The sequence below is a fragment of the Sinohyriopsis cumingii genome, chromosome 1 (genome assembly GCF_028554795.1).
Source record: "Sinohyriopsis cumingii isolate HCF-2022 chromosome 1, ASM2855479v2, whole genome shotgun sequence".
NCBI lineage: Eukaryota > Metazoa > Mollusca > Bivalvia > Unionida > Unionidae > Sinohyriopsis > Sinohyriopsis cumingii.
In genome coordinates, this window is record NC_142961.1 from 86,771,057 (window position 1) to 86,798,327 (window position 27,271).

A 27,271-nucleotide genomic window follows, 5' to 3' on the forward strand; every position below is an offset into this window, starting at 1 on the left:
ATCTCGGTAGTAGCTGGTTTTCTTTTATTTCTGTCCTTTCGTTAAGGAATGGCTACTCCAGTCCAACGTCTGGAGTTCCTTGCTACCCCTCTGTGCAGCTCCTTCACAGGATAATTAAGAATCACCTTTCTAGAGTTTCCTGGTGGTTGACTCCTTGATACCAAAGTGGCCTGCATCCACATTCATGCCTTGCTCGTTGAAAACTCATTCTGTTGTAATTCACCTGCTGCTCTTTACTTGCTAGATAATATGCCTTGAGGCTATCGTCATTGTTTCAATGAATGAGTTGGTCAGCTATTTGCAGCATCCTATCACGTATTGTAGCCATGCTCTTCCTTTCTTGGAGAGCCATTAACCACACGTTTAAGCATGTGAATCCTGCGTTTCCCCTCCTACCATTTCATTATGTAACTGGCGCCTTTGTGTTGCTTGTTCGACGTCTCACAGCCCTGAATTAAAGAAGAAAAATTAACAGAATGATGAGCAAGACAGCTTACTTAATTGTGTTTAATTTACGTCCCTTTCGCCAACAAGGTATGCATGTTGGGTTTATGCCCACGAGGTGGGCTACTTAGGTGATCGTGTGTGGGAAGAAACCACACCCACACGTGTTTACGCATACATGGTATGCTTTTCAGCTGCGTCAGCTCTCGCGGCAACTAAGCCCCACGGGACATAAGATGAGTGGGAATTGGCGTACACAGATACTCATCATGATACAGTCTATTGATGCCCCACTCAAAGCATTACTCCTGTTCCATGTACACGCTCTTCGGGACATTTGGTTACTAGACAAGTGAGGATCGTCCCACACACTAGTGTTTAGTTGTCCAAGAATGGAAAAGAGGAGAAGGACACGGCCAAGTGACACAGACATCGACCGGTAAGTTTCGGAAATTACTAGGATGTACATTAGTCGAATTCAACCCAGTTGTACTTATGTGTTAATTCTATTGCCAATTTGGTGTATGACACCTTTGAAATTAGTAATTACTATAATTATGAATTTTCTTACTTTATATGGTTGGAGGATTGTTATGCCAAGTGTACCTCCAATTCTAAAGAAAAGGGAAAAAAGTAATCGTAATAGTTTGGTCCAAGTGGCTAATTGATTGTGTTCACCCTAGTTAGGATTTTTGTTAGGTTTAAATTTTTAAACTGTGAATAAAGGATTATATTTGTTTAAAAGTATTATCGAGTCGGGATATCAAGTCAAACTGAAATTTCCTAATAAGAAGAAATTGGTTATTAGTGGTTGGCCCTTTTCTCCTTGAAATTTTAGTAATTCGTTGATCATCAGTGTCACAACTGGGAATTGGCAGTCGTAGGACTGTTGTCCCAGGGTACTGACGTCCTTGACCAGTTTCTTGGTATCCTCAAATTTCTTCATTTATTTTTTGCTCAGACCTGCATTTTCGGTGTACCGCTAATACTGTTCTAAGGGCCTCAGCACATGTTATAGTTGCCTCATGGTCTTTGAGTAAGAAAGTAAGGTCCCAAGTTACCATTTTGTCAAATATATAATTAACAATGGCTGCTCATAATTGCACATCTGGTTTTGGTTTTGGATGATCTCTTCTTGTTTTTCATCTTTCCACAGATTACAGAAAAGCCGTTCTTTGATAGAGGCAGTTGGTAGTTCTTTATCTTTGGTGGTAATTGAAGACGTTGCTGGAGTGGCCTGTATAAAAGTGAATGTTGAGGCTGTACTTGTATGTGTGTTTTGGTAGTATTCGCTGGCTGCTGATGTTATTGCTGTTTTGTTTTTGTGGCTGTTGTTGTTGACTACAATGCTAATTTTGATCCTGTTTTAGTTCAAGATGTGAGCTCGGTGGTAGCAGTTTTGATGGTCGTTGTGTTTAAGTTTGACTGCTTCTGTTATTTTGATACAACCAATATTACCGTCGATATTACTGTTGTTGCTGCTGTTGTTGGTGTAATTATTTATCCTGTTGCTGTACTAGGTAAAGTTCTTTTACCTGGCGCTGCTTTTATTCTTTCCGTCTGGGTGTCATTAAGTGCCTCACACCCCGTCGTTTGTTCTGCTTGCTCTTAGACCCCTAGAGCACACATTACCTCCATGGGGTGCCTCTTTATGAGATAGTGAAGAGCTCACTGTAGTTGTTCTTATTGTTGTAGGAATCGGTTTTGGTGAGCTGAGGCTTGCCTCCGTTGATAGATTTACTGTATATGATGTCCTTCGCTGAGGAGTAGTGAGACCAACGCTTATGTTCGGTTGATCACATGGGTTGTTTTATTACTTCCCCTTAGTTCTCTTGATCTTCTTGGTGCCGGTCTTCTTTGGGGTGCATTTCTTGAGCTCTCTAGCTCCATCCTAAAGATACTTGGAGATCTAGTTCCCTTATTGCATTAAGGGCTCGGAGCGATATTAATATATCTGTCTCTGACTTTTTTTTATCTGCTACTATTACTGCTTGCTGCTGTCTTAGCCGAAGACTTGAGCAAGGCAGTCGATCGCACCGCTTTACACGCTATAAACGCAGACGAGAAGGAAAACCTACCTCAAAGTGGAGACTTGGACTTGAAGCTAGAAACGACAGCGTTGACGCAGTTCAAGACTGCATAAACGAAAACAAACGGTCTACTGTGGTCAGTGCTGGGATTAGTGCAGAAATCTACAATATTAGTTTTGGCAGCATCATTTTCCGTGGGGGCACTACATTACATCGTTGGTAGTACAATTAAGGGTTAACATGAATGTGTGTTTGGCTTTGAAAATAACCCTGCGAAAATTTCTGCAAAATCTGAATATATGACAGAGGAATCGCACACGAGCACATCAGTAAGTGTAACTGAAATTGTTGTTGACACTATTAAAATCAAAAAATGAAATCCATGTTGAAGCCAGTGACTGTATATTGTATATCCATGTGTGCAGTATTTGTACGATCATTTATATACGGGAGAGAATTTGCAATATCAGAGCTATACGTATGAAACATTACAGAATACCAGCTGATATCGCAAAATCGTCCGAGTCCGATAATCGATATGGCAATATCAATTTTGTCAAGAATTGCTTTGATTTCCCTACAGCAGACTGAATAACATGCGCAGCTGAAGAACACCATAACGCTTTTGTTCATAAATCAAATATAGGTACTGGTGTTATAATTGTTACCAGTGTCGGCACGTACAAGAGTTCCCATAATTACCAGGAGGGGCTCTAGGTATGAATAATACTGAAAATCTAGGATACTATGATCCTACAACACAGTCGCGCCTATGTCAAACGCCGTGTCAGGTGCATCTTGAATTAAGTATTTTACTTTTACAAGCACATTGTTCGTTCCGTCTAATACTTTCTACCTTCCCAATGCCGTAATCCGCTCCCCATTGCCATATTTGAAACCCTTGAATCGGCATTACGTTGTTGAGCAGCTTCACTGATGATTGTCATAGTCATGGTCATTGCTGCCATTGATGGAAGCACAAGTGCATCTGCCGATGATGGATTAGGACCGCGAATACTTTTGGCAACTGCGAACCATCTCCGGACAACATTGTGAAGACTATTTCCGTATTAATTTACGTAAACGGGTTTGATCGCGTTGAGAACATGCACGGGTATCACACGTCAACGAAGAACCTGTCCTTATATTCGATCATGTTCATACCTAAGGTACGGTTGCACTGTCAAGGTTTTCCTCCGTAGATCAAGGTAAATTCAGGGCGTGTCAACCGAGGATCGGGCGTTATAGGACTAGTCGAGTTCAAAGTACACGCAGCCGAGGTTGAGGAGATCACGCAACGTATGAAACCATACCTCCAGGTCCTGAACATAAGATTTATTTGTTCACCGGAATCAAATTAATATTTTTAGGACAGCAAAGAATTGTTCTCATCGACGATGTCAGCGGCGAACTGTACATATTTAATCACGTGTGGACCAGAACAGACTAAGAAACATATATTTTTAGGAGTATAAGTATGTAATATGTATATGTATAACTCTTATTAAACCAGCTTAAGATGATATGTACAAAAGCATCACAAGAAATAATTCGAGATAGTACATACATGCATCAACTGATTTTTATAAATATATCTAAACCATTGCAACCAGTATACAGAAACTTTAACTTTGATATACTACTAAATTAATAAATGTGCGCCACTCAATTTGAAACATTCCAATTTATTGTTTCTTTTGACCCATTAAAAATGCTTTTAAACAAAGGTAAAGACTGAGGTTTTCTTTTATGGCGCATATTATATAGGTGTCTTTTACATATATCAGCAATATATAAAATTAATCACACTTCCTGCTTCTAACATACCTAAAAATATTTCCGTCAGCGAATGGAAATTAGTGCTATTTCTCTCCACTGACTTAAATCATTCCAAAACTGTTTCACAGTTACACAGTATCAGAAACGACAAATTAATGTTTCAGATGAATCAATACAAAAAGAACATTTATTATTATTTACTATTTCAATTGCTTCTAGAAACGTGTTTCTTGCACGAACTCTTGCAGTAATTTGTACTGAAACCAAATTAGCCGAAAATCTTTGTAATCGTTTATGTTAAGACAATATGTGGTGTCCAATCCAATTGGTTTGGTAGATTAAAGTGCGTTTTCCAGTTATTTAGTGATCTAGTTTTTTTTATATTTCTGTGTCTTCACCCACACACTATAAATATTTCTGCAACTTTTCTTAGTTTCAAGGAGAAGTAAGTTTTTTTTTTAGCAATCCAAGGTTTATCCGAAATTTCTGGTTGGGATTCGATAGATAATCTATTCATATATGGTTTCACGGAATGGAGTACCCTGTACTTTGTAGAAAGTTAGTCCTAACTTTATATTTTTAATGTTAAAAAATTGCCAGGAAAGAAATTATCTATTACTTTAGACAGTTTTGTTTATAAATAATATCTCTTTTTCAATTCTTTTGCCACACAAAAATTAAAGACCCTCTGACCTTAATATTTTCATTATACATTATGGCTACAGTAAAAAGATCCGAACAAATCTTGCAGTAAACTTTTAGAGCCTATGTTGTAAGAAACATCCTGCCAAAAAAAAAACATTATAAGCATATTTTATGTTCCTTTCTAAATAATTCATATCAAACTTGTTAAATTCCTTCAAAACTTAAAACAGTGAATGATCAGTTTATTCCATTACGTACTTTTGGCACATATTCTTCTGACCCAGGATATTTTAAGAGAAAGAATGAAATTTTTTAAGTCAGTCATTGCCTTCCGCCTTCTTCATCAGAACTTTCATCTATTGCTTTGATATTGTGTCAACCGACCCTTTCACCAAGTATTTGTAGACTAAACTTTTTATATTTTAATTAACCATTCTGGAAAATTGTGTAATGTTGCGTCTGGGGTTAAATTTAAGGAACAAGACAAGGTGAAACCAAAACAAGGATTCAATTTTTCAAAATATAAATGTATCTCATTAAAATACAAACTCAAACAAAATGAAAGAATTAAAAATAACTTACAGTGAATAAATTCCTAGAATATTCTAAACTGTACAGTCAGTTTCACAATAATCCGGAAACTGTAAAAAGGTATCCAGAATTATGGTTCTAATGTGTTTATGTGCTGATATGCTAGCAACAGTGAAGGATCGCAGTTAAAAATCCAAACGTATTTATTTGAAGGTAATCCCGTGAAAGTTGAATATCAACGAAATCCTTGAACGTTTCACATAATCCTATAGAACTACTTAAATATTCAAGTCCTTAAATAAATTCACATAATCCGCTAGGTATTGACAATTTAAATTAAATGTTTTCCACCTTGCTATTCCAAAGAACACCATTATAAATAAATCACTAGTTACTATCTCTGTTACAAAGCTGGCATAACTGAAGAAGCATAATATGGTACATTTAGTTCTCTTATCTAGCATCAAACAAACAATCTCTGAATCACTAAAAAAATCTTCAATAATTTAAATGATATTATTTTGAAATAACTCAACAGTCTCCTTTTATTGAGCCAATCAACAATTAGGGCGTGCAATATAGCTGTACAAGACAAATGCAGTCCTAGATGCACGTGATATTTTCGTGACCTCCGTTCAGACTAAATGCGTGGTGCGCTTGACATAAATAGTTGTTGACTTGGCCTGGTTATTCAGGCTTGATTCATGAAAGGGAATCCTACACGTAAACTCCATGTATTTTTTAATATAAAACAAGTATGACATTGAATTAAACAATTTGAAATATAAACGTCGAAAATCCAAATTGCTCAAATAAAACAATATTATAAATTTCATTGACGATACTTATATCCGTGAGAGCAAACGTATTAATATGTGGATTAATTTTGATAAAGCTGGTGATTTATAACAATATGTTTTCCATATGGAGTAAAAATTCTCCTCGACCACTGAATCATAATTAAGAGTTATCACGTGACTTAAATATATAGAGAAGACAATGCCTAACATTGTGAAACTATCATCTATCCATACATAAATTATACTCTGTACGGAAACGGCCGTTGCCATTGATGTTTTTCATGTTTCCTATCTATATTATTCTTGTTTTCTCTACGTTTTCATTAAGACCGAATGTCTAGAATTCTAATGTTAGCATTGTATTTTAAGATCTTTTCCAGATCCATCCGAAAACAATGTTGTATCGTCCAAATACTGAGATATTAAAAATTAATTTCCATCTGTATTAATACCACTTATATCTTTATTCTTTTTAATCCTTAATAACAGTACATCTGCACAGAGTAAAACCAAACATGGTGAAAGCTTAAAGGGGGTCGCTTTGTCTGTATCGTCTCTCTATATATAAAATCAAGATGAGATATGTTAATGAACAGTTGCACACGATTTTATATTGTGATAAAATGTTTGGATCCATTTTATAACTGAATCACTGAAGTTGAAAACATGTAGTTCTTTACATAAATATTCCCATTCGACAGAATTGAAAAAAAAAAAAAAATTCGGAGTCAGTTTTTAGGATCATGCCGGGTAATTAGGTATTGTAATATATTTAAATCCTTTTCGCAATACTTTCTGGGCCCAATTTATAGGTAGCATTTAGAGGAGATGTTTGTCTCCAATTCTTGTAATAATTTTTTTATCTTCATCAGCTTTATTAATACAAGTAATAACGCCCTCCTTCTGAGTTGCTGAGAATATTTGTTTCATAACCACAGTTGAATGACTTAACTAGAAAATTTCCTAAAGCAATCCAAAAGCAACTTAAAAATTTCAGCTGAAAACCCATCAGAACCTGGACTCGGTGTTTTTTCGGAGGGGGGGGGGCAGCTAAAGCTTCGAAAAAATATATCTTTCTCTCTAATCCTTGGCTCTGTTTTGTATTTACTTTTTGAATATCAGAGTCATCGATAGTTAAGTTGAGATCTATTTTCAACATCTCGTGAGGCATATGGACTGTAACAATCGGATTGCGTCTCTTGAAATATTTATTAACAATAGGATTATGTCTCTTTAAATATTTATTTTAGCTTAGTAAGGATAGTGTTGCCACTTTTTTGTGATATTTTTCATATATATGTTGGGATAATTTTCATTTTCTAAATTGCAAAAATATTTCATGAATTTCGTGATTTTCTCACCCTCTTCAATCCAGTTAGCTCTGGTCCTTGTAAATCATTTTGTTTTTCACATAGTAAATTAGTGTCGATTAGTTCTTTGTCATCTGATAAATTATTCGTCTCTTTAAAAAGATCTTTGTCTCCAATCTCTCTTTGATATTGCTTTTCCTCTAATCTCCAATTAAATAACTTTAAGACATAATTGGTCATTTATCTTAAATTGCATTTCATCATTTGGAATATCACTTACATAATTTTGCACATAAAAATGAGACAAATATTGTAAATTTTATGCTTATAATTATTCTTTTATATTTTCATTATATGTATTGTCTTTAAGCAGTTAGTTATTGAACTTTCAACATGATTTTTCCTTTTTGAAGTTCCCTATTGTTTAGACAATGGTCAATTATCTACCCTGGTACAATATCTTCAGCTTCAATATCTTTAAGCAAGTTCTCCGCAAACAGGAAAAACCAAGCCTTACTCTTTGGTTTATACCCTCCAATTGTATCGTTTCCTTTCTTCATTAATTTCTTTCCAGATATCAATGAGCCCAAACTCAGTTCTGATTTCTATCAGATTCTCTCCTGATGTTGATTTGTTCAGTCTAACATAATTATCTATATTATGTTGTTGATTCAACACTAAATCAAAATCTCCTCCTATTATCATCAACCTGTCGCACATGCCCTTCTGGGCACACGCGACGTAAATACAATCAATCAATCAATCAAATGATCATCAAATGTATGCGATATTCATTAAAATCAGTTTTCAAATGTTGATGAAAAATTAGGAGAGTCTTTATTTGCATAATAAATATTTAATAATCTTTTTTCTGTTTACATATCTATAAAAATGTACTTTCCCTCTGTGTCTTTTTGCATTTGTTTTTGTTTAAATTCGAAATTACTGTTAAAAAGAACTGCTACTCCTCTAGACCTACTTGAAAAATAACTAAAATAAAAGCATTTATATCCCCATATATTAAGTAGATGCTAATCTTCTTTTTGAAGGAAATGTGTATCTTGTAGAAAATAAATTGAAAACGTATTTTTTTAAAAGAAAGAATCTCTCCTCTTGCATTTGTCGCCTAAACCCTGACAAATGTATGCAAGGGTAATTTTATCAGTCATCAGGTAAAGTCCCAAAGTTACATCTAATTAGAAAAACTTCTCTGGGCAGAGATATCTGGCAGTTCAATACATCAGATCTAAATATAAATGTACATACTACCTAAGATGAAAATATAATCTATTGGCATCATTGCCTTTCACGTAGACAACCGCAGAATATTCAACATGATGCCAAGTTACTTTTTGGCCTTCCTCTGTCGAAAACACAAACCAGTTATTCTCAGGAAGGCCTCCAAACTGCCGCGATCGAATATTAGGATAACTATAATACACGCGCAATGTTCCTAGTGCAGTTTAGAGTATGCAGGATTCCCCCGCTGTGATTGAATCAGCGAAAGCAACAGGAAATTCTGTTTTCTTAGATGAGATCTTGCTCATGGAGGTAGCACTCGGGGTTGTATTTTGCAGTGACCCGCTGAATCTCAGCATTCGTTTCGAGAAGAATTGAATTCGCCTCATAACTCATCGTCAGTGTTGTATAAATCATCGATTTCACCAGTGAGGTGATCAATCAACAGTTGAAACATTACCGGGTCCATGATGTCGTTGGTGAGCATCCTCTGACGAATAGATACGGCCTCAACGATTACTTCTGGCGAATTGCTGAAGGCGCGAACCGACCTCATGAGAGTTTCAAGGCCATCCACGAGTTCGTTTGTTGATCTAAAACTCATTCGTTTAAACATTAGGTTGTAATGGAATCTTTTTTATTCCATGATTGCACCTATGATCACCACGTTTGGGTGGTTCCTGAAGAAGACCCTCCTCCGGTGGTAAGTAATTTTCTTTTTTGGGAGGCTCCGTAAGAGGAGACTCATAGATTTGTTCCAAGATTTTTCTGTAGTTGCGTACAAATATGGCACTACGATTCTGTCTGAGTGCATTTTAATCATCTAATCAAAATCGTTCGACATGCCTTGAATTTTACTGGTTATTTTAAAACACTGCATCTACTTGAGAGATACCCATCGGTGCCATTCAATTTCGATGTATTTCAGGATTGAATCCATGAACATGTTATGCCTCAATTTGTATTTTTCCCATCTGGTGCGTTTGTTAGCGGAAACGTCTTGAGGATTATAAAATATTAGCAATTATCTTGTGGAGCACATCAGTCTCTCCAGTTTCCTCAAGCATTTCCTCTAATTGTACTGGTGCACGCCTTATCGGACCAGAATGTCTTTCTCTTCCCATCATCGTGGAAGTGGAAATCACGACTCTCTTTGCTTGTTCCGCAGTTTCGAGCGTGGGTTGGAGCAGCGGTGCAAACTTTTGTGCACAGCACGGTGTGGTGTCTTACCGTGGAGTCTGTTGGGCCTGTAAGATATCTTTAGCACGTTCGCAGGCACCCATAACATTAAGGGTCTGTCCCAGCCGGTCGCTGGCAGCTGAGGCCAATCAGGAACCTGCTTCAAGACAGCGATTGGACAAGCATCTTTGTTGAGGCAAGCGAAGGCTCGCCTGGTGTTGCAGAATCTTTCCTGTCATCATCAAACATCACAAAAACATACCAAGAACGTCAGATAAAAACCTACACTCTCTACGGGCTCATTAAGGCAGCATACACTGAATACTACAGCTGTAATTTCCGAAGACATCATCAGTTTTTATTACACTTACTTCTGCAGGGTCCACAATTCCAGTTCTTGAATCTTCTGTTGATAATGCAGCTGATAGTTTTCACACGGATACGATCATATAGAGAAGGAAACTTTGTACTTTACCGCGACCGGAATCTTGAATCGACACGGACGATAGATCGTGCCAACTGGACAGAGGCTTGCTGTATCACACCTACATGCTAAAGGTTTGTTCAGAGATCATAGAAAACCCGTGGGTTGAAAGAGGCGTGTTCCCATCCGTCCTCAAATGGACAGACAACGAAAAGGACATTGTCCGCTAAGTTTGATTGGATCGGTTCACAGAGATATCCAATCGGGATTGAGATAGAGGCTGTGATTACAATTCAGATCCGAATTATAACTTCATAACTCTAAGTAAAAGGTCAATAGTTCTCCTGGGAAGATTGCTGAGCAAATCGGATTACTTCGAGAAAACTTAGAAACAAATTCCAAGGAAAGACAAAGCTTTGAAAAGTTCAGTGAGGTATTTGCTCGATTATTGCAGAATATTACGGTATCGTAATTGTAGTTATTTGTAGCATATATACTTAATTACTATGATGGTTTAGTATGTAGAATTACCTTTTTGTGTTTCATTTACATGCGTATTTGAGAAATGGGCTTGAGTAATATGTAGAGAATTATGTAGATTGTTAGTTTGTGGTCAGATTTAAATTTGTAATTCGCTACTAGGTTACTTCATAGTAAACCAGTACATGTATTAATGCATTATGTTAGAATTTACGCATGCTTGAATTGTGAGTTTGGAAAAAGGTTGAAGTGTGTAAAATTAGTGACTATGGACGTATTTATATATTTGAGCATGGACATTTGAATATTTGTTTACTTTGTATGAGTTGTAATGTAAAAAATGCGTCTGATTGATGTGACAGTTTAGTATAATGGGATTAGGAATATGTACTGATATGACGCAATTTATTGATATATGTATGAGAAGAAATTTAATAGCCGTTATCTGATAATAGGCTGGGTGTAGTATGAGATGAGAGGGCTAAGGAAAAAGATTGCACCTTCATGTGTTTTCACGGGAAGCTTTTTAGGGGACAAAACGTCCAAGAGGTGGAGACGGAAGTGAGACTAGTAGAGCAGTCGGAGTCCACCAAAGTCTAGACAGTTGAGAGAGTCAAGGAAGATGAGGAAAAGGAGTCTTGGAGGAGAAAGTGGAGAAGGAGGAGGAGTATAGAGAAGTCGAGGAGGAGAAGGAATTTAGAGAAAGTAGAGAGGAAGAGTAGAAGCAATTGTGAGGGATATGAGAGAAGATTACACAGAAGAGTACAATACAAGGACAGGTGAAAATCTATATCATACTACTAATCAAGTGATGCAATATGCTATTACAGGGTCGAGCGAAAGAAGAGTACTTGGGAAATTTGAATCATTTGACTATTGAATTGCCATTAAATTGTTATTTGTTGAATTCCACTTTTTTGTATATTCAGTCATTTAATCGTCGGCATTGCTGACTGGGGGATCTGAGCTTTACATCTATCTTTCACTAATTTAACTTCCAACCAAATTCGAGCCTGGGCGGGACTTCTATAATAATTTAAATAAAATATTCGGAGTATCCCATCCCAATCAACCACATAACAGAACCTCCAAAGAGCATGATGTTCCTGGTTCATCAACATTCACAAGTGCCAAACGGGTTTCATGTGGAAAACTTTGTTGTACACAAATCCGATAGAAAATATCAGGAATAGCCATTAATAAGACTAACAAGGAGGCCAGTCATCGGAGGTGAAGTAGGAGCCTTTGTCGAGACTGAGAATCCGTCGGCACTTAGAAGGTGGATAGTACTTGGTCCAAAAGTGAGCAAACTACTTGCTAAGTATGAGACAGCATCAGGAGCTAACGATACAACAGAGACTGGCAGATATAATGGAAAAAGAGCAAGATTATTAGCTTTACCATAGCAATTTAGGACATGCGTAATCCTTTTGATGAAGAGTCAAGTGACATGGTTGGATTTGAAACCAAGGATATTGTAACACATTACAAAAGAGATGGCAGGGGGCAAATGCCTGAAAGAGATGGTGAATGCTTTTTCAGTCAATCCGTCAAAAAGAACAAGGTTGTATTCTTCAATCCGGTAACCATTTCCAGCCACCCCAAGCTAAAAAAAAAAAAAAAAAACACCGAAGGAATATAATCACCTCTTCCATCAACTCTTCGTCTCCTGCCAAACGTTACTTGCATGAATTCTTTCAGCATGAAAACCAGTCTGTATCTGCCGGTTTGAGTAACAATGGGAGCTCTGAGCCTTCTGATAAGAATCTCTGCCGATTGCCATTCTTGAAGCTATGGTGCTCATTGTAAACTGTGAGCCAGTCGCAAATGCTCTCATTATTGATGGTTTAGCATCGGTACATACTCTTCTACCACGTACGTCAAAGATATTTTACGAGTATGCCAGGCTGGATGTCCATCCCACAAAAAAGGCATAAGACCCAAATAAACATATTTACTTTTATTAATAATAATACTGATTTTAATCCCACACTCATAGAGAATAATTGGTCTATGTATTAGATGTTTACACAGAATAAAAATTTTAAAAAATCAATTTGGGTCAAGCAGAAATGAACTCAGTTTTGGACAAGGTCAATTACAACATACAATGTTACATTACAATAGCGGATAATGCAATAAAACTAAAAAAGTTTATATTAAAAACAACTAACAAACAATGTAAATTAGATATACATAATAATATTAATACATCTTAATCAATTCAATTAAATCCTGATTGTTGACTGCTCAGAAACTTAAATGTCATCAAAAATCTTCCAGACGAATATTGTTTGTCCGATGGCTTTTTACAGGGATTAGATTGGGTCAAGAAAAGAGAACGTCGAGCATAATTGCGGTTAGTATTGAGAGAAGGAATAAGACAGGGAAAAGACGGGCAACGATACAAAATGTTATAAAAAAGATAAATACATAAGAATTTTAAATGTTTTTTTTTTATCTGTGCTTATCTTTTTTTTTTTTTTTAAAGATGATATTTATTTAACTCAATTAATGTAGCGGCCTTACATGGACAGAAACGTTTAAACTTGGAATACTGGAAAATACTGATTGTTTTTGCAAAATTTACAGTACATGGATGGGAAGTGCTGCTGTAATTAGATTACAGATGTCAGCACATGGTTACAGTCACAAGTAGGAGAGTAGACATGTGCTACCTTAAACTCGATTAACAATTATCAGCGGCAGGACAAGGGCATTTGAAAATGTTGATTATGCAGTATATAATTTAATTAATCTGGGATTAGGATTTTTTCCCTACTATATCTCTATTGCAAATTAAATGACATTTGAAAGAAACGTAAAACTAAAAAAAAAAAAAATGAATTGACCGTTGAACAAATGACTATTATATAAATCGTGGACCGAAAGGACGAGTATATAATGGGCCGATTACGTAAATGGACTGAGTACGTAATGCTAGGTGGACTGAGTACGTTATGGGCCAATTTTTTGTAGGCCGAGAACTTTAATGGGCCGACTCTGACATGGGCCGAGTAGTCAGGAATAAGACTCTACTCTATAATTTTTTTGCAAGAAGTCGTAATTTCAAATTGCTGTGCTCGTTCTCGAGAAATCGCATGCTGAGGTTTTAGGCTTGTTTTTGAGTGAAACTTGATTAGAAAGCATCGTTAGAGATTTACATCGTGTATACAGAGATAAGTTATGCCCTGCAAGATCCGAAAACATCAGCATGTAATTTCTCTAGAAAGAGCGCAGCAATATGGAATTATGACTTGTTACATGAAATTTCTCGAGAAGAGTCTTATTCCAAATTGTAACCCAACAACAGCAAACTGGACGCATTCAAACGGCATGAGAACGTACATAAAGCCTTAAATACTTTTTCTTTTCAAATACATTTTGTCGAAAGTAACCATAATTTAGACTCTTCTAAAGAGTACATATTGCTTTGCTTTAGTAACATTTATGTTATATAAACTTTAGTGGATATAATTATTTAAATGTCGTAATCAGCTTAAATGAAAGTAACGTATTTTCGTTAAAGCTGGAAAAATATATGGGAGAGGTTCTTTTAATTTGTAAGCGTGATTAACTGCCAAAATGAGTTCGTCAAAGGGGCCCAAGGGACACTCCTTAACAGTTGAACAGATTCAGGAGGATAGGATAACACAGGTAAGTGTTTATAAAGTAAAATTTCCCAACCTATCGAGATCTAATCATTTTACGCAATTGAATTGGTATGTTCAAAGTATTTTGAAAGATGTTTTTATAATGTGCATGCTTGATTGCTAAGTGCTGACACAGGTTTCAACTTTTCTGTGTCCGTCCAATGTAATGGATGTGGCATTTTATTTACGATTGGAATTAATATTAAACATGTTCCAAATGTGCTAAATCCCTAATGAGCATGGCAAAAAGACCAGGGCTCAAAATTAACTCATATCCGCTATCCCACAGTTTATTGCTTTTGCTCATCAATCACAAAAACTCATCTTCATCAATTATTTAAAGCAGTGAAAATTACTGCTGGTTGCTATTATAACAGTTGAGAAAAGGTCATGTGTTGTTATTATCTGTAATTGTTAATTTATTTATGGTGTTCACTGAGTACATACTAACATCCTGCACATGAGGGGTTACAATAAATACTCAGCACAAATGGAAATATATAAACCACTTATCAAGTAAATTAGTTTGATTATTCAGAGGTCTCGGAAACGCTTAATCACGCGTATTTGGATGCAAGTTTTTTAACTGGGATGCAGAAAATCACTTATACAGGAGTCCTTCATACACACAAATTTACCGGACAGCAAATTCAAGGGCTTGCCAGTCATGCTTCAACCATCTGCTGAGTGGGAAAATGTGTTGATCAAATGATCATTTTAGCTGTGCTAATATGTACAATGAGAAAATTCAGTGGCTGAAAGACCCCCAGATGTACATGTAGTAATTGTAAGAGTACGTCTGGAAAACATGAACCAATAGCTTGGCGGCAAGTCCAAAGGCTTGGCTAGCTGCAGAGTGGTGGGAAAATGTACTGATATTTACAATTACTGAATACAGAGACAGAAAGACCCAGTGATGTACTTTTGTGTAAGAGTACATCAAATGAACAACAATACCTTTCATTACTGTGTTTGTTTTCAAGTGTAGCCAAATAAGCAGTGCATGTGATTTTGAAATCAAGACATGTTGAGAGTTAGACAAAGTGCTGTTTACAAATTTGGATAAGTATTTTGGGGCAAATTGGCAAAGATTGTAATGGGATTAAACAGAGTGCTTGAAGTTGCTAGAACTGATGTTTCACATGGAACACCATGTGTCATGCTTAGCCTAGTGCATGGAGTAAGACATTTCCTTGGCCTGTCATAATTCACTCTCACTTTAATGGACAAACGAGTTATATTTCAGTGTTGTAAAGAAGTTAGAAAATTAAACTCATTGACAACCACTGGTTCTACGTATCTGTAAATTTAGCCACTTTAGGTATGCCCAGTATGCTTCTGGTAGAGGACTGCAACTTTTCCTGGTGGGACTCCTGTTTTTTTTCCTCCAAAATAGGAGTCTTGGACTCCTAGTTTCAAAATCCTAGTGAGACCTCTGTTATTGTCAAGATGGTCTTCGTGCAAGTGAAATTAGCCTTGTGTACTGTTCTCAAGCACATTTTTTTTTACTGATGGCCAATTGGAAACAGTTGCATTCACCATCTCAACAAATAATCCAGAGTTCAGTTAAACTGAACAATGTGTTTTAATATATATATCAGTGTTGATAAACATTCAGTGCATTGTCTAGTGACAGTTGTAATTATGTGGATGCATTTGCAAAGTGTGCAGCCACCACTAAAACATAAAACTTAGATCAGAAGAGCCTGTGAGCAATAGAAAAAAAACTAAGAAAGTGCCAGAAATGTTGGGAAAATGGACAGAAATAGCTGAGGATGACTCATGACTTATTCTGACATTGCTGATTCCCCACTGACCATGCCCAATGAACACTGGCCAAGGACCAATTGTCTCTATCTACCATTTGTTGCAATAGTATATTTCTTGAACAGAAGTAATTTTTTCTTCATATGCATAAATTTCAAAAATCATTTTGTAGTGTACTTTTAAAAGTATGTATAATAAACCAAAATTTGTGCATTTGCATGATATCTGAAGCAACAATTAGTATTCAGTGAGAATTGATCCATTGTCAGTAATTTATACTTTTGGTGATTTTTGAAAGTCTCAGATTTATAGCATTTTGACCGAAGTGCTGAAACATTATGGCAGGTGAAGTTTATATAAGAAATAAACTGATTCAGAGTTTCTTGTCATCAAATTTGAACTTTTAGACATTTCCAAAACAATAACATATTTTATAATACAGTGGAACCTGTCTTGAAAGACCACCCATTCTGCCAAAACATAATGGCCTCTCATGACAGGTGGTCTCTCATAACAGGTTATAACACTATATAATCTCTAAATCTGTACATGGAGAACCTGGTCTCTCAAGACAGGTGGTCTCTCATAGCAGTGGTCTCTCAAGACAGGTTTACTATACAATAAAACAAAGTATTAAATGAAAGAAAGGATGTCATGATAATCAAGCAGTTCCAAAACAGAAATTTAAAAAATGTTGAATTTTTTTTCTTCCATTTGTCTTATTTATGGCAAATCATTCTGGATTGTACATTTGAGGTCAGCACATTTTGATTTAATTGTTTGTATGTAAAATGCATGTGCTAAAATTATCACAGTGTTTATTAACATGATTTGGGCTTGTAACCATAAATAAATACCACTATATGGTAAAGCTGTACCAATTAATTGGCCATACTCATAATCGGGCCAATTATTAGAACAATCGGTATAATCTGTATCATGCCGATATAAACAAATTTCCAAAATATAAATTCAGTCATAACATTCATCTTGACATGGCTTAAATTTTAAATCAGAATTAAATAGTAGAAATTAAAGAATAAACATTTGATTTGGGGATTAATTGAAAGACAATATATTCTTAAAAGTAAATACCTTTTAACACACTTGCTGTAAACTACCGATTGTATGCACACAACACAGTATAAATACCATTCATGCACTCATCCGAATCACAGCAGCCAACCAGCCAATGAGGCCTCATGTGGCTGTTGAACTTCAGCACACACATTAGTAGATAACTCAGCAGATTACAATAGATAGCTAGCGAAATTTCCAACTACTACAAAATATGACTCACTATAGTTAATCTGTTCTTTAGCCAGTCATGCAGTGCTACTCATCAACGAAAAGCAGTCGCATGCTAAAGCAGTTGATCACTTACATACAAATATTATGCAGCATTGATATTGGCATTCCAGCACCAGCGACGTTACCCCAGCTTCTGAGCTGTTTTTGTGCATCCATCCAGCCACGTGGACAGCTTAGTAGTAACTTACTTGATTTAAAACATTATTTCAAGAGTGCGAATCAATTGGATTATTAGTATTGACTAGCGATTGCACACTATTAAATATACAACCAAGCTTATTCATAATGTCGAACTCAAAACACTCAAGTTTAGTCTGGAATTACTTCAGAGTAAATGCAGTTGACGAGTCCAAAGCAAACTTCGCAAACCATGCATTTTCAGAGGTGGAAAGGATTCTAAAAACTATACGACATAAAATCTTGTCCAGCACTTGTGCTGCAAGCACATCGTCAAACATGGCCTGTTTCTGGCTGATAAAAAAGGAAATGATGCTGTGCAGTTAACCTCAGCAGCTGCAGCGACTCCTCGTACTCTGACTATTGATGCCATGCTGGACCAGAAGCAGCCATTCACATTTGACGACCCAAGAGCTATTAGTTGGCACAAAGCTATTGCAGTGTTCATGACAGTATATGTGCAACCATTTTCCGTTGTTGGAGACATTGGATTTTGATGTAAGATGGCCAAAGCAGAACTGCGCTATAAAATTCCAAGTCGGAAGTACTTTTCCACATCTTTGATACCTGACATTCATAAGGCGATACAAAGCAAGGTGTGTGATTTAGTTTCTGCCCAATCTGACCTTAGTTTGACCTCTGATGCGTCGTCAGACCCATCCATCGGCATAGCCTTGTTGAGTCTTACGGCACACTGGCTGATGGAAGACTTGCAGCGGAAACGTGTGATTTTAGCAGCAAAGCCTCTCAATGAATCACACACCGGAGAATATTTGGCGGGAAAACTGGACAAATTATGTGAGGAATACAACATTCCCAAAACTCATATCCATGTTCTTATGTGTGACGGAGGTGCAAATATGGTTAAAGCAATGCATCTGGCTGAAATAGACAGCATTAGCTGTTTTGCACACACAATGCAGCTCATTGTCAGTGACGTTATTCTGTCGCAACAAGCTGTCAGATGTTTTGGCGATCTCGTGATGCATAGTCAGCAAGTTCTGGCACTCCATCCTGGTACAACAGCAGCTCGAAGAGCAGCAGGATAAATTGGCGTTGCCCATAAGAAGCTTGTCCAGGATGTCCAGACATGCTGAAATTCTACATACATTATGTTGGTTTTATTACATGAACAAAAACAAGTCTTGGGAGCTTATGCTACTCTCTATGACCTGCCTTACCTAAGAACCCAACAGTGGGTCTTGATTAACAATATTGTGGACACATTAGGCCCATTTGCGGACATTACCAAAGAAGTAAGTGATAGCCAAACATCAGTATCCATCATTCTTCCTATGCTGAAGGTGCTTAAAATGTTGCTGGCTCGAGAGCATGAAACAAGTCAAGGTATTCAGACAATGTGCCATGATATGTTGACGTCACTGAACACATGCTTTGCTGATGTTGCCAGTGGCAAGAAGCTTGTCTTGGCCACCACCTTGGATCAGCGGTTCAAACATCGCTTATTCAGCAAAGAATTACATGTGACCAGATCCAAAGAATGGCTTAGAGCAGAATGCATCATAGTTGCTTCAGCTGACAAGCAGGAGGAAACCCAGACCAAAAGAAAGAAATCTGAAACTGAAACAAACACCACTGGACCATCAATGTCACATATCTGGGATTTGTTTTCTGTGGCCTGTGATGAACCTGTCCATACCGTCAACGAAACAACCCATGTGGATGATGCCATTGACGCAGTGTTTGAATTGTATCTGGCCAGCCCTCTGTTGCCATGAGAAGAAGACACATATGGCTGGTGGAATGCTCACAGGTTTCGTTTCCCCTACTTGGCCAAATTATCTAGATGCTAGGTAATTGAGTGTATTTGTCAACATTAATTGTTACGTTAAAATGTTTCCGAATAAAAGATAACTTTTATTGTTAAATTCATGTTGTACCACAATGTGTACTCTAGAGTACGTGATTTTTTATTCCTTTTCATTTCGGAGTTAGAGTATTAAAATGAGTCTTAGGAATTGAGTACGAGTAGTTGGATTTGGACTTAAGAGTGTGTGTGTGTGTGTGTCTTTGAGTTGGATTTTTTATGTAGCTTTACAAATTTTTCAGTCATATCACTATGATGTCTGCAGCGTGACAGTTCATAGTGATGTCTAGCACTGGGGCATCATGCCAGACATTTAGCATGATGTCCCACCCAGTCACATTATCCTGACACCAGGCTGACCAGTCCTAACACTAACCTCTTAATGCTGAGCGCCAAGCAAGGCAGTTGTTAGAACCATTTTTGTAAGTCTTTGGTATGACTCAGCTGGTGTTTTAACCATCGACCTCCCGTATCAGACGTGGATGCTCTAACCACTAGGCCACTGGAGCGGTCTGAACCGAGTACAAACTACATATAATTGAGCACCCCATGTCTGAATCTGAGGTCAGGTAATATGTAGACAAACTGTTTTAAAAAAACTAAACAGTGAATTTCATTGGCTTGCCAAGAAGTTGTGGCTGATAGGTAAAATTATTAACAGCTCTGTCAGACATTTCTACATGTACGTGTGTGTATTACATCATGAACAAAGTAACTGTATGCCTTTTTATTCATCTGTCTTAATTGGGAATATTATGTTGTGATGTTGTACATCTGCTGTTGTATTAGTCATTGCATTTCTCCATGTATCATAAATTCATTGTTTGTTATGAGAGATTTTTTTGAAACTTTCCCCCAAAGTGTATGTCATGACAAGACAGTACAGTGCATGCCATAGCCAGGACTCCTGCCTCAAGGCATTTAATCAGGGCAAGAGAAATTGATTCTTTGACTTGTATACTTTTACTGTGATTTCCCATGGGAATTTTTTTAATAGCATTTGGTTAAGTGCAGTAGCATCAGAACATGTTTTTAATAATTCAAGTTGTCATCATAAAAATGAAAAAATCAATGAACTGTAACAGAAAGTACTTATATTTACTTAGTATTCTTTAATTCCTAACTTTATTCCATGTTTTCCAAATACTCATTACAATCTTTCAGTTTAAATGATGTTTCTTTTTACTTAATTACTCCATATCTTTTTATTGTCACATTAAAATCAAAGTCTTGATGCAAAAGTCCTGCAGTGCTGGTGGTTACATGTAATTGAGTACTGTTTGTGACAGCATATTCCTTGTTGCCTCAAAGAACCAAGAAAGAATGTGTGGTAATTTCCACTGCAAGAATTCATTGTATCTCTCGAAGTGCAGGGTTTTGGCAGGTAATCTTGCTCTTAGCTCTCTGGCAACGACATAATTCATTCTACACCAAAGGAGATGGTTTGCGGAAATGGGAAAGATGAGTTCTATAGTGATACCAGGTAATGTAGACATGTAGTCACCTAACAACATACAGCAGAAAAAAACATAATTTTTTAGACCAGATTGTTTTAGGGCCAAAATGACTAGTTTCTGAACTGAAGTTTGTGTCCAGTTTTAAGACTTTCTACCATTACATGTGAAGCAGACAGGTTTAAATTGCACATGGGCAGATAAATCTTTGCAAAAGTGGGGTTAGTTTGAGATTTGGAGTATAAGGGGGGCATGAAATCATGATATCAATAATTAAAAACAATTTGACAGAAATATCAATTATCTTATCATGTGCTGCAAAAATAATTTTTTTATACAGTTAAGCATCTATCAAAACAAAAAACTCTGAGACAGATGTGTTTGATGTAATCAAAGTAATAAAAAAATATGTTTCCTACCCCCATTTTCAAGCAAAATAGAAAAGAATCATGAGGGTAAAATGAGTTAACTCAATAAACATATCAATAACTTTGACAGTGAGTGATAACATATGTTTTATTACATGTAGATACAGCCAGTATTAGTCCACTTTTAATCTTTTGATAGCAGCCTGTGATAATTTTTACTTACCCAATCGATTGATAGCAACCTGTGAAAACTGTTACTGATCCAACAGATTTGTAAGGGCTCCAGTTCTATTGATACTTCAGATAATATACTGATTTCAGATTAGTGGCTCAGTGTTAATTTTGAGCTCAGTGGGATATCAGAAATGAGATGGACATACATATTAAGGCTTTTGTTTATTCACCTGTTTTTCTTTTCAGTTGGCTGCTCAGTTTTGGTCAGCTACAGCGATGAAGAATGGGACCTCTTTCAAATCAGAGGTAAGTTCATAATATCTGTAGTTAAGAAAATCTCATGAAATGGAAAAGTAATTATTTGGATTAATCTGTTGATGAAATGTTCCAGTGATCCATATACTGTGTAGGGGGTGATGAATAATTGATTTTATTTGACTGTAGATTGTTCACAAAGCAGTGTAAAATAATGTATAAAAAATACACAACTGTATTGTTTACAGATGTAAGCTGGTACTATATGTACTCGAAATTTAAGATAAATCCAATTGCAAACTGCAGAGACCCAGATCTGCCATTGCATAATGCACTGGCAGATCTGGGTCTCTGCAGTTTGTTAGGAGTAATCAGTAGAACAATCAACATAGTCCCTAATCGGCAGGCACATTATGCTATGCAAAATCAAGATTTTTTTGTTGTCTGCAGTTTGACTCAAGTTCAAAGAGAGTATATATGGTATTTGCTATTGTCCTAAGTGGAATAGGTTATACATTCATTTTCATACCCTTAAACTTGTGTGTATGTGTGTGTATGTGATTTAGACTCTAATGCACTGTAGCTTTAACAATTTGACGAGTTCTACAGTGGGGGCAGTTTATAGTGATGTTTAGCACTAGGGCATTATGACACAGATATGTAACATGTCCCACCCAGTGAAATAGCCTGACATCCGGCTGACCTGTCTTAACACTAACCTCTTAATACTGAACACCAAGCATGGGAGCTGCTGGTACCATTTTTATATCTTTGATATGACTCAACCAGGGTTCAAACCAGCAACCTCCCACATCTGAAGTGGATGTTTGAACCACTTATGCCACTGAAGCGGTAAACATTTTGTAAACATTTGATCTATAAAATCATAGGTTTTATTTGTACAGACTGTATGAAACATACAACTGAAAAGATCGCTTCCTTGTCTGGATGATTTTTCATGATCATTAGTAACCTCTTTTACTTGGGCATAAATATCTTAAGAATTCAAAATTGTTGGCAATATCACACTGCCTTCATCAGTGACTAATGTTGATCATCTGACTTATAATGGTCATATGATACGAGGAGACTTGTGTAGATTGGTGGTAATTCAAGCCCTTTGTCCCAGTTTGGTGTTGGCCTCCACTGTCGTATTTCGATCGCCTCCTTTACCCATCTTTTCCACATGTTCTCTGATGTGATTACCTTGGTCTCATTGGGAATGATGGAACGTCCCATATTGCTACAATGTTCATGTATGACTGATGACTCTTTAGTGATGTGTTCTTTAATCTTTGTTTCTAACACTCTACCCAAATGTGATCTGTCCCATAATCATTACACTGATGCAATAAACCACACTACATTTTTTCAATTTCTGTTTTGTCCTTCAGATTTTTAAGTTGTTCTGTTGAGTTGTGGGAAAATGTTCTGATATTTGCAATGACAGAATTCAGAGGCAGAAAACCCCAGAGATGTAGATGAGGTCATTATCAGAGTACATCAAATGAACCACTTTAGCTTTCATTATTGTGGTCTTTTCTGAGTGTAGCTTAATAAGGTTTGCATGTGAATTTGAAATCAAGACACATCAAGACTTAGACAAAATGCCATTTGCAAATTTGGATAAATATTTTGAGGTTAAATTGCAAATTGACGATTGTAATGAGATTCAGAAGAGTGCTAAATTCGATTGTAATGAGATTCAGAAGAGTGCTAAATTTGATTGTAATGAGATTCAGAAGAGTGCTAAATTCGATTGTAATGAGATTCAGAAGAGTGCTAAATTTGATTGTAATGAGATTCAGAAGAGTGCTAAATTTGATTGTAATGAGATTCAGAAGAGTGCTAAATTTGATTGTAATGAGATTCAGAAGAGTGCTAAATTTGATTGTAATGAGATTCAGAAGAGTGCTAAATTTGATTGTAATGAGATTCAGAAGAGTGCTAAATTTGATTGTAATGAGATTCAGAAGAGTGCTAAATTTGCTGATAGCTTGGATGGAATAGTAGCAAAGTGTAAAAAAGTGTTTGATTCTTGAGTTAGTGTTCAGAATAAGGTCTTTCCTTGAATTGACAAACTCAGTAGGATTCTAATGGACAAACAACAGCTATATGTCAGTGGTGTACAGAATTTGGAAAAGTCAGCTCATTGACAACCACTGATTCTTCTCATTTGGACATTTAGCCACTTAGTAATGCCCAAAATGCTTATGGGAGGGACTGCAACTTTTGCTGGTGGGGCTCCTAATTTTACCAAAATAGGAGTCCTGGACTCTAGTTTCAAAATCCTAGTGAGACCTCTGTCACTGGAAACAGGAAGCAAAAGTCAGTATACCAATTGGCACACCTTGAAAGAATCCTTGGTGTCTTTCAGTATGGAGGTATGGAATGGGCTGTGTTGTGGTGAGGGATCAATGTATGGTATTAACATTACGAAATCACACAAAATTATTTTCAGAATCAAAGGTCATTAATCATGTGAACCATTGTTGGCATGCATAGTTTGAATCTTAGTCTTCATTGTAGGAATATTTGTGTTTTACACATTAGAGTTGATTTAACATGTCTGTATTCATGAAAATGCCATTTTTTGTAGTTTCAGTTTGTTACGGCTAGAAGCCGCAGTGGGGATCTTAGTTACAATTGATATTACATTCAAATCAAATTTCCTGATAAAGTCCTTACAAAGTCCTTACCCAGTGTTTATCATAAAATGGTGTGAACCATTTATATAGCTAATTTTTTTATATGGTCATTCATAGCAGTGTTATTTTTGCCTAAAATAATGGTCATTGGTCATGTTTATCAGGTGGTCACCCACAACACTGCATTTATATAATAAACTTGACTGTGTTTAAGTTTGAACTATACAGCTTTGAAATGTATGGAGTATGGTATGAATTTTTGTTTATAATTGCTGTTTACTTTTTCATTATTGTTTCCACTTTGACAAAAGCTCCAGTTATCAGGGGTCATTTAAAAGTAATATATATTGAACAAATTGCATGAAAAGGGTTGAACTTCTCCCACTCACATAAAAGTTTAAAAGATTATATAAAGTCCTATCATTTCATTGGAGCATAATTCATTTAGATTTTTAAGTGTCTGAATGTAGGTGTGATGATAGGATAGCAATGTCCATGTCATAATTATTCATTTTTAAACTTGTCTAATGCAATATATATATGTGTATGCACCTTTATCCAACAGATTGTGCTGGCACATGATGCTTTATGTAGTTAAATTGGATGCATATGAACCTAATATTGACAATCATTTCGTTGTTGTTTAGTCCTCCTTAGTGTCAGGTCTTTGACACTTATTTTTTGTAATGTTTGAGTGTGAAGTTTAAGAAACGATTATTTGTTCCAGAGGCATTTGATTGAAGATGTAGTATTTCAGGTACTAGTAGCAGGTTAGATTTAATTACTTGTAGAGTTTTGGTAGTCATATGGCCGAAACACATGACCCTTAAAGGTCAAATCTTTTTTTATGGTAGAAACAAGATATATCAATATGAAGAAATACCTTTCTTTTAAAGCTTAGACAATTTTAATTTTTCCATTTCAGATTATTGAAGATATTTTCAAAAAGGAGCTGCTAGACACCAAGTATGTGTTGTGTGTGTGTGTGTGTGACTTGGATTTTTAAAGTAGCTTTGACAATTTTTCAGTCATATCGCTACGATGTCTGCAGTGTGGCAGTTTATAGTGTTGTCTAGCACTGGAGCATCATGCTGCAGACATGTAGCATGATGTCCCACCCAGTCACATTATCCTGACACCAGGCCGACCAGTGCTAACACTAACCTCTTAATGCTGAGCACCAAGCGAGGCAGCTGTTAGTACCATTTTTGTAAGGTTAGACACCAAGTAAGAATCATATCAGTTAGGATACAAATGGAGCAAAACCTATATTCATTATGTCATATGTTGATATAATAAATGAATCTGTTATCAGATCAGCCATTAGTTTTCAAGATGCTTCAAAGCAACTGGTAGTATTCTTTTTTTTTTTCATGATTGTATCATATATACCTGGTTATAAGTAGAGTCCAGTTACACACAACATAGACACTGATCTACTATTGTATAATGCATTGATAGGGTATATTCTACTGATTAGTTAATACAGACTACACAGATCCAGATCTGCTGGTGCATTATAAGATCTGTGCTGATCTTATTTTCTTATGAATTTACCTGGACCCCAGTTTTGCTTAACATTTTTTCAGATATATTACCCAATCACTATATCTTTGGAGAATTACATACTATCTAGCAAATCCAGCACATCCAGTCTAAAACGTTTTAGCTACAAAGCTAAAATTTAGCAGCTTGCTGATGTGGCAGTTAGAGAGAGTGATCTCCTCTTGATAAAGGGATTGGTGCCAAATTCTGTGAGTACTTAAGTTACTACTTCTGCAGAGTAGCATTATCTTTACAGACAGAGGCCTTGCAATCTAAATACAAGTATTTTGGAAGTTTTCAACCTTGAAGCAAGATGGAGAAGTGTTCTCTTGAAATGGAAGTGTACTCAGTTATAAATTTCCAGCTTTCTTTATTTCATCAAAGACAAAGCTTCAAGCTTTTCATTATCATCACTTTGCCATCCCCACACACTTAGGCTCATTTGGTACTTACCTGCATGGGTTGCTAATATATCCAAGCATATTGCTATAGCTGTATTTAAATAGATGCAGGTTTGGTGTTTGATGTAGAAAACATATAACTTTGTTGTATTATTTCTGGTATGGCTGGATGCATACAGGTAAGTTTTCTATATTAATCAAGTCTTAGCATCCACTTTGTAGTTGTAATTATGATGCTTTACTGATTTTACCTGTACTGGCCATCACTAGGCCTTTCCTACAGATAACATGGTCTTACAGTTTATATTTTAGCATTCACTTCCTAAGTATTAAGAGTGTTGGACTAATACTCAACCTGTATTGGTGGCCACTTGTGTCCTTTTACAGGTAATTGTCTTTTTGTGAAGTTCAGCATGTACACTTTCCAAGTTCCTAAAGCAGGGCACATCATGCTACACTGCTATATATTGTCAGGTCGTTTTGTTTTACAGATTTTAGCCATGGGCAAGACCAAGTGTAAGCTTTATAAACATTGGAATCATGGGACTGTCATTCACTCAACATGTGTAGCATAACTCTGGTTGCCAATTTACGAATACGTGTCACACTTGCATATTATTGGACAGAAAGTTGGTGGGCTTTAGTACTGGGGATACTTAAGAGGAAGGTGAAGAAGCACACCATGATGAGGAAGACATAAATCTGCATGCAGACATCATGGCAGGGAATGACTGGCTACCCCATACGTATCACACTCCACAACTTCAACAACCACAATGTATTCCAGGCAATCATTTTATACCTAATATGGACTTTTCCTGGGGGAAAC

The 27,271-nt window shown here is 36.4% G+C and overlaps 1 protein-coding gene across 1 annotated transcript in view; it reads left to right on the top strand.

Moving 5' to 3' along the window:
* Positions 1-14,171: 14,171 nt before the first annotated feature.
* The window catches only part of LOC149807289 (RNA helicase aquarius-like), a 141,861-nt gene continuing 128,761 nt past the window's right edge, over positions 14,172-27,271 (top strand). Inside the window, exons 1-3 of the mRNA XM_089964880.1 lie at positions 14,172-14,518; positions 21,840-21,899; positions 25,422-25,462. Of these exons, the coding sequence (XP_089821006.1) occupies positions 14,447-14,518; positions 21,840-21,899; positions 25,422-25,462 (173 nt within the window). The 5' untranslated portion in view covers positions 14,172-14,446. The remainder of the gene's footprint in view (positions 14,519-21,839; positions 21,900-25,421; positions 25,463-27,271) is intronic.